General features: G+C 33.1%; 1 protein-coding gene across 5 annotated transcripts in view; it reads right to left on the bottom strand.

Moving 5' to 3' along the window:
- Positions 1-1,428: 1,428 nt before the first annotated feature.
- LOC150087731 (dynamin-like) overlaps positions 1,429-9,403 on the bottom strand; it is a 465,630-nt gene continuing 457,655 nt past the window's right edge. For 3 of the 5 annotated variants that reach the window (XR_016546724.1, XR_016546723.1, XM_090369184.1), the window contains one exon: positions 1,830-3,470. Coding sequence is in view for 3 of the 5 variants with exons in the window: in XM_090369184.1 (XP_090225310.1) it covers positions 3,425-3,470 (46 nt within the window). In the remaining 2 variants the exon portion in view is untranslated. Of the gene's footprint in view, positions 3,471-9,403 lie in introns of all 5 variants that reach the window. The other 2 variants (XM_090369182.1, XM_090369183.1) reach the window with 1 other exon arrangement.

Raw genomic sequence — 9,403 nt, 5'->3', positions numbered from 1 at the left:
TTCAACATACGAATCTGCTTCATATAATTTTATAAATGACAATCAGGAAAAAAGTGGTGCACTTCCTCTTCCTAGAGACATGTTTTTAAATTAATTAATCTATTAAAAATTACTTTCCTTTATGTAAATTTACCCCTAACCAATACTCTAGAGGTGAGTATTAAGATAATCAGCTTTGCTAAGAATCTTACAAGTTTAGTAAACCAATTGTTGCTTTCAAAGTATGGAGCTATGTTTGTAATTTTATTTAATTTTAAGTTAACACTAGTTTTGTCAATATTTTAATTACAATAAGGTGAAAATAGATTCCTAAGGTACAGTTTTACTTACAACTTTTGAATATATTCAACTGGAACTGATCTATGTACATTGAAACATGCACATCAATACATATATTGGGGGAAGCAGTGGATTGCTTCAAACCAATACATAGGATTGCTTTGAAATCGTTTGTATTGGTTTGAAGATTTCAAAGCAATCCTGTGTATTGGTGCCAACGCTACAATTTTACCTACAAAGGACCAACATTTAGATTTTTAATGATGGATGAGTGTAGTAAGACTTGAAGTGGAAGTCAACATATTGAGGTGGCTTAATGAGTTAAGGAAAATGGTGATAACACTCTTTTTGTGTTGTATAATTTTAAAGAGAGAAACTCAAATGGTGCATTCTTTATTTAAAATTCTGTCCTGTTCTACAGTGGACATATTCTTTGGCCTTTTTTTAAGTTTTTAACTCATGTTTAGGTATACAATCTGTAAATAACACCACACTAAAAAAAGGCAATTAATACCTTTTTTAAAATTTATTATTGCTGGGAGGGAATAAAAAAAAAATAAAAATAAAAAAGAGGAGAGACTCAACCTAGGATTGACTGAATATTCTATGAGCAATATGAAATTATGGCATATTGTTGAGCCTATATATAACTTTTTTTTTCTTTCATAACTAGACCAACTTTGTGAATGACATTTTTTTCACTGCACAGAAAACTGATTAATCAACACATCTCAGTAGTGTTTAAATTATGCATTTTAAAAAATACTTCCTCTTTTAAAATTCCATGATCCATTAAGTTATGAATGCCATTTTTGCATCCCTATATGAAAGCATAATATATATTATATACATTTTAACAGTTTTATTTGCACTGTAAACAAAAAAAAAGTATGAGTTTTCACATAATTTTACTATTACTTTGAGTATATTTCAGTAATTACAAGAAAATATACAAGAAAGAGTTAAAAAAAAACCTACATTAACAGATGTAAAGACTTTCTGAATATTAACTATAAACAGCTTTAACAATACCAATTAAACAGCATTTAAATAAAAATATTACTGATAAACATGCACATTTTGTTTCTATAAATATTACCAAATCAAGCACTGAGTTGTAGTGGAAAATTTTAATTTAAAATTCATATAATTTATAAAGGAATCCCTCTAGTTAACAGATATTATGCAATATGTACACAGAATTATCTTATATAAAAAGTATCAGATCATTATGGCATGTTATGAAGTACTGTTCTGAACATAACTCCATAACAATTTATCAGTTCTGTATACTGGTAAATGCATGCATACATAACTGATAAAACTGCCCTATCAACAATGAATGCAGATTTTCTTATTAAAAAAAATACAGAAAAATTAATACAAAAACAAAAATTTCCTCTCTGAAGAGATATGTAAACAGCAAACAAAACACAATATTTACAATTTATATTCATATTTCTGACACTTTACATTTGTTACAATACAAATGCAGTCTAATGAAAAAATATACAGTGCTAGGCTGCAAGTGAAACTTTACACATCCTGGAAATTCACATCACCAAATGAGTCACCTTAAAATAACATCTAACTAGGCCTGGCAGGCACTTGGGGTCTGTCTGGTAATCGTGGTGGAACTGTGGGTAGAGGCCGCCTATACAGACAAAAATATTTAAATTATTAATCCCTTGCACAAATTTTTGTAGTAATTCATTCATATGCCAGAATGAGGGGAAAATATAATAAAGGTTAATCCATTAATGATTTTTTTTGGTGAAATTAAATTTTATACATCACCTATGACAAGAAATATTATTTTATTTCCTTGTGAAGATTCAGCAGCAGCCCAATCAGAATAAAACACTCAAGTTATTAAAATAATTATTTTAAATCTAAGTGATCCAAAATCCAATGAAGGATACATCCTTAACATTTCCCCAATTCTTGGTTTTGTAATTTTGTAGTTACAATTACCGTTTCATAGTTTTTTATTTATTTATTTTTTTCTTTTTACTTGTAGGAAGCAATTGTAGTTATGACAATACAATACAGCAATGTACAAAAGTTATTACCTATATATAGATATTGTGTGTGTGTAAATGAATCATTTACATTTATTTGATGTACTCAACTGTCCTTACTCAGATTTTTAGCTGTATCCATCAGTTTTCAACAAAACAAAGATATCTATGATTAAGCTTAACTAAACCTCTGGCATAAATATCTACATATAATTCTCTCCCTCTCTCACTCCCCCAACTCCACTCCACTCCCCAAACAGAAACTGAGAATACAATGCACTTCAGTTTACCACAGTGTTATTTTCAAGTAAACCTTCAGAAATGGCCACAATATGTTAGCACAGAGATGTATTACATCACTAACAATGCATTTGATAACAAGACCCTAAAAGCTGCGCATATAGGCTAAAGGGCACAACAATAATAAAATTACAATATTGTAACTTTAGGAGAAAAAATATACAAGACACTTTCTAAACATGGAAGATAAGTATACAGAGTTTACACATTTCTGAAAGCAAACCTAATTCTTCATACACTTCTTATTCTTAACAAGTTCAGTATTAACAATTTTTTTTTTTTGTTCTGCACATTTGTGTATCTCCTTTATGTGTTCATCAGATAAATCTTTTGAAGTCTAAATATGCACTGCTTCACAGTATGGTACACATTTCTGAAAATAGGTGCTGAAAGTTCAGAGCTGCCATCAATATATAGTTTAAAGGATATTGCAGTTGCTTAAGACAGAAGATCCACAAGACAACTGAACATGTAACAGAACAGTCTAGTTATAACACTACACAATACACAAACAATGATGATTACAGAGTAGACACCTATCTCTATCACAATGTTCTCATAATGTATACATGAATACAAATGACACACATACACTTATACTGCAAAGCAGTTAACAATTCACCAGCTAACTGTTAGTCTGCTGTGCCTTCTGGAGAAGTAATGCTGCTCTACCTAGGAGGTGCACGCTGCAGCACACACACACATCAGGCTTGCCCATCTTGTTTTAAGTGAAACAGTGAGAAAAAAAAACAAAAGAGGACAGGGAAAAGAAACTTCAAGTATACTGTAGTGTAGATGCTAAGATGTACCACCAGTTGACAACATTATGGCCGCGGAGGAATGGAGGGTGCATTTCCAGTGGAACTGCGGCTGATTTATGATGAAGAGGCAGCACAGGAAAAGAAAAAATAATGAGAACTATAAGCAGTCTACAAAAAAAAAAAAAAATGAAAAGTAAATACACATATATATTTATAATCAGCTAAGCTACAGCTACAACAGTGGTCTTGTTAGTTTTAAAAATGGTATAAATATATAGAGTTGTACCAAATAAGCAGCAGCAAGTTTCACTTGTTGACTATACAGTGCACACCGCTTATTGTGATCATGGATATGTCATCATTCATTTAATGTTATCACTTTTATGAAGTCCAGAACAGAACACACATATGCTGATACACAAAAAAATCTGTTCATTGTAATCAGTGCTCTGGTTTGTATTATCACTGTTCTGCCATATTGTGGTTAATGCACGTGCAGTGGAAGTGATTACGTATCATCCTGATTTGTTCTTGGACTCTGACATGTTGCATGGCTAGTTACTGATGTTGCTTTATACAGTTTTTATGGTTGTCAATTGTTATTCTGTGAAAAAAAAGTACACTGTACTGTATCTGTACTCCTACTAATGTGACTGGTTTACATAAAAAATGGGGGGGGGGGAAGGAAAAAGAGGGAATAAATTATGACAGAATTATAAAATTAGAAAATACAAATTGTTGGGTTTGCTAACAAGAATCATAATTGTTTGCAGATAAATGCTTTTATGTTTGCCATTAAACAAGAGTTCATTGATAGCTAGTAGAGATCAGCCTTCCCCGAGACAGAGGCGGTGACGTCTCCCTGGAAGTTGACTCGTCGGGGGGGGGGACACACAACAAAGGATCAATTAAGGATAAAATTATAGATTAAAAATTTTATGTGCGGATGAGCTGTTGCTCAGGTAGCGCATTATACAAGTAGTGTAGGTTAGTAATGATGATGATGTGACTATTTTACCGAGAGCATTAACCCTTTTCTAATTCTTGATTTTAATATTTTCTTGATTTGTTTTTAATGGCTTGTATGGATTTACAAAAAACATTATGACAGTCAAATAAAAGTATTTTTTAGTGATTGATTTTAATGTTTTCTTTCTGTCCATTTCAGCCTTTTTATGTATACATTTCCACTCTACATCAATGAACAACACTGTACAGCTACATTCTTATTTCTTCAGTTATTGTTATCACTCTAGCTGAGTCCCAAAGTGATCACAATAAGTGGCATCCACTGTAATAATTCAATTTTACTGATGACTGGATGTTGTTATATATCTGAGGAAGGAATGGAGGAAACAGATATATTTAGGGAATCCAGTAAAAATTTTTGGGATATTCTGAGAATAGAAATCTTGGAAATCATTTGTATATAAAGAATTATACAGTTAATATCCAAGATACAGGAGGTTACACTGCTTCTCATAATGGTATATCATTTGCTATTTATCAATAATATAACTGAGACAAACTCAATCCAAATTTGCTCGGTATGACATAATGTGCAAAAATATAAAATATGGTTATACACTTTATAGTAATTTATGATGTCAAACAGAAATACAGATGAAGTGACTAAAATTTCATGAATAACTAAAACTTCTAAACCAGCCTCATATTTTTATTTCATTGCCATTAGGAAAATTCATGTTTGTCTTAATCATATTAATAGAAGCTAGTCTTTTTAGAAGTTTTACTTAATGAAGTTTTAGCTATTTTGTACATGTCTGTTCAGCATCTAAATTAGTAACCATATTTTAAATGCATTTTCACTCCTGGCCATATCATTTACATCAAGTCAGTTCTAGAGATATTGGGTATGTGTCTCGACATAGATTTGACACTTTTGAATTCATTTAAGTATTTTTAATTGTATCCAACACACAGTATTTATGTGTCATGTTATAAGTGTGCTTGAAATGTCTTTAAGTTAAAATTTAGGTCATATTTTCAGTTTCCCATGGTTTTAATGTGCTCTGTAATAAAATGGGTAGACCTTTATATTTGCATATTATTTGCTATTTATATGAGGGTGAATCAAGTGAAAACAAGATTCCAATCTTCTTAATTTAAATACCATGCAACCATGGGTGCAGTTTTGCAGACTGGTACTAATACTCCCACTGATTGGAGCATGTTGCCTATCCAGTATGTGTGCAGTGATGTGCAGCAGGTTAGGTAACACTGTGGGATGGTTTTTCCAACAGAAACTCATATGTAGGGAATAAATTAAGTCAAAAACCATGTTTCCACTAGTTATGATGGACAGATCATTACCACAAAGGAAGAAAAACTTTGTAAAATGACACTTACACACAGAACAAATTGTTCTGTGTGTAAGTGTCAAGTTACACACAGAACAACTGTCTGTCTGTTGTCAAAGATGTTATCTTGGCAGATGATGCCATCGGAGGGGGGCCTTGGTATCTAACAGTTGATTAATTTGGTATCTAATAGTTGATTAGTTTGGTATCTAATAGTTGTTAATACACAGGGATGTGAATATCAGTCAGGTGGGAGGGGTCTACCTAGACTATCATCCACAATTTTCACATTCCTTAAAGACTGAACAATGATCCAGCAAGATGTTGACTCTTTATAGACAATGACACTGGAGACTGCACTTCGAACAATGGTACCAAAAAGACTTATGGAAAGGTCGCAAAAAACCCGATGCACAGATTTTTTACAAGTGAAAAACTATAGTCAAAAAATAAATTTTTTTTTTTTTTTTTTTTTTTTTTGAAAAATACAGTACAATAAACTCTTGCTTATGTGAAAGCAGATTAACTAGGTTGTGGATTAATCAGGATATTTATGGATGATGGGAGTTCATGTCATCCTAAGTCAGGTAACAAAAAGAAATATGGGGAATCTGTTGCATGTCATTTATTTACATTTTGTACTGTTGTTGGTTTTTAGGAGCATTAGCAACTAAGGCCATATTGCTCCGGGATATGCGGTGGTCATTCCCTGACCATTCCTCATCCTCCGTATTTGGTGGTCACGGGCTCGAACCCCGGTCTAATCAAGAAGCGTGTGCTACGCACTGCTGCTCCTTCCCGCCTGGCTACGGAGGCGCCCTTTTTTTTTTTTACATTTTGTAATGATCCATTATACAAAACCCTTGAATTTCTCAGAACTGCATCCTCACATTTACTTTCTGTCTACTAGCTCACTCAGTCATATTTCAGTAATCCTATAGTTTTACTACTGTACGGTTAATTTTAACATTCTTCTCCAAGGTTTTTTTTTATTTTTATTTTGAGTCCATGTGCATTTTTATGAACAAGAAGTTCAACTTTTCTATAAACAAGAAAAGGTGATGAAGTGCCAACTTTAATGAGTCGCTATTCGACTATAAGGTACATGGACATGCCCTGAAAACAAGTATCAGGTGAAAAACTATAGTCGAAAAATACAAAATAGTAAAACATTTTTAACAAAGCAAATCAAGGGAAGAAAAATTTCTTTGTTTTCCTTTTCAAAAAACTGTTTGAATTAAATTTTATATCAAATCCTTTCACACTATAGTATACTTTTATAAACACGAATACATGATGTATGTAAATAAATTTACATGGTACATTTAAAAGTTTTTCTTTCGTTCTGCAGATTATATGGGATTTTTATTATTCAGGTAAATTTATTTCCTAGCCACCCCGGGATAACTGGGAGTCTACTCTATCAGTTATTGGTAAAAATTAATTTGCATTTTCATTTGACTCACCTTCATACATTAGCATTAGTAGAGACATATAATGCAAGAAAGTGAAATTATGCAGCATCAGCCAAAAAAAAAAAAAAAAACCCTCCCATTTCACCTCTCCATTCATTCCAAATGTCTGTCCAGCTCAGCCTTAAATTTATTAACTATTAGCTTCCCCAACAAAAGATGGAAGCTTGTTCCACCAATCAACTACCCACTAGCTAAAGGCAAATTTCCGCACAACTATCTTTCCTCAATTTGAAACTGTGCCCCATCAGGTTCTTAGTCTGAGCAAGAGGAAGAATCCCATCAGAATTCAGCTTGCTCAACCCATTCAAGGCCTTATACACCTCAATCAGAACACCTCACATGTGTCTACTCCCCAGGTGCTGCAATTTACAGAACTTAAGTCTTTCTTGGTAAGAACACCCCTTTGTTCCCCTCACCGATCTTGTTGCCCTTCTTTGTATTCATTCCAGCAACTATACATCCATCCTAAAATGAGGCCTCCAGACCTGTACACAGTACTCTAAGTGTGGCCTGGCCATTGCCTTGTGCAATGGGATAATCACCCCCCCTGCCCCTGCTAGCAAAATTCCTATATATCATTGACAAGACTCCATGCCCTGTCCTGGCAGCCCATCTGCACTGCTCAGCGAACTTCATATTTGACTGCACAATTACCCCCCAGGTTTTTTTAACTTTCCACTTCCCTGAGTGTAGTATCAAACAGTTAGTATGTTTCTTTTTTGGTTATTGCTACCCATATGCAGTACTTTGCATTTGTCAATGTTAAAATTCAGTTGCCACTTCTCAGCCCATTTTCCCAACTTATCTAGATCCAGTTGGAGTAGCATACTGTCTTTACTGTCGTTAACAACCCTGCCAACCTTTGCATCATCTGCAAACTTGGACATTAAGTGTGCAAGTTTGCAGATGATGCAATTCATCTGCAAACCTTCATGATGCCTTCATCAATATCATCGATAAATATACAAAACAACAATGGGCCCAACAATGAACCCTGGGGAACTCCACTAATAACATTTGTCCACGAAGAGCAGTGTCCAATGATTACCACTCTCTGTCGTCTCCCACTCAACCATCCCTTTATCCATTGTAGCAACTTACCCTTAATGCCATACCTTTCCAATTTATACAGCAGTCTTCCATGTGCAACAGTGTCAAAAGCTCTCCTGATATCCAAGTATATGATATCAAAATTATTTTTGGCATCAGTTCCTTTGTAACCACATCATAGTATCCAATCAAATTGGTTAGACAAGACCTCCCTTTTACAACCCATGCTGTGTCTTGCAGTCTTGTCTAGATGATCCTGCAATGCTTCTTTAATCAGTGATTCCATTATTTTCTCCAGAACACAAGTTAAACTAACAGGTCTGTAGTTACTTGTGTCACCTTTTGAACCCCCTTTATGAATTAGTAATACATTTGCACACCTCCAGTCCATGAGGACCTCTCCTGAGTCCAAGGAATACATTCAACAGTATAAAACCACTCCTATTAAAATTGAGAATGCAATGAAAAAAAATCATTGACTGTTATAAGAGAATGATTTAAGTGCATATATCATGATATTTGCAGATGATCAAGTAATTATTCAAGATAGTGAAGATAATTTACAAAGAGCAGTATTTAAATTAAACCAAATAACAGAAGAATATAAAGTTAAAATATCAACGATGAAAATTAGAACAATGGCTTTTAAAGGGAAAAATACGGTGAGAACAAAAATAGTTATAGACAATAAAATATTAGAACAAGTAAAACATTTTAAATATCTAGAATGTGATATAACATATGATGTTGAAGAAGATATGAACCAGAAATTGGTGAAATTTCAAAATATATGTGGAACAATAAAAAGAACTCTGGCTAAGAAAACAAGGAAAGAAACACAATTGAAATTTTACAAAGTAATGGCAATACCAACACTTCTTTATGGTTCTGAAACATGGATACTGAAACAAAGAGACATTAAAAGAATACAAGCTGCAGAAATGAAATTTTTAAGATATGTTAAAGGATGTACAAAATTAGATAAAATACCAAAAGTAAATATTAGAAAGGAATTAAAGATTTACTTAATTAATGGAAAAATTATAGAATATAGACAAAGATGGAAAGAACGTGTAGAAAGAATGGAAGATAATAGATTCCCTAAATTAGCTTATGCATATAGACCAAAAGGAAGACCAAAGAAAAGATGGGCAGACCTTTTTGAGATCGGAACAGACAGATCGCCTAATCCATGA

The sequence above is a fragment of the Mastigoproctus giganteus genome, chromosome 3 (genome assembly GCF_048544385.1).
Source record: "Mastigoproctus giganteus isolate SK-2022 chromosome 3, ASM4854438v1, whole genome shotgun sequence".
In the NCBI taxonomy this organism is placed as follows: Eukaryota; Metazoa; Arthropoda; class Arachnida; order Uropygi; family Thelyphonidae; genus Mastigoproctus; species Mastigoproctus giganteus.
This window is presented reverse-complemented; position numbering and strand designations above follow the sequence as displayed.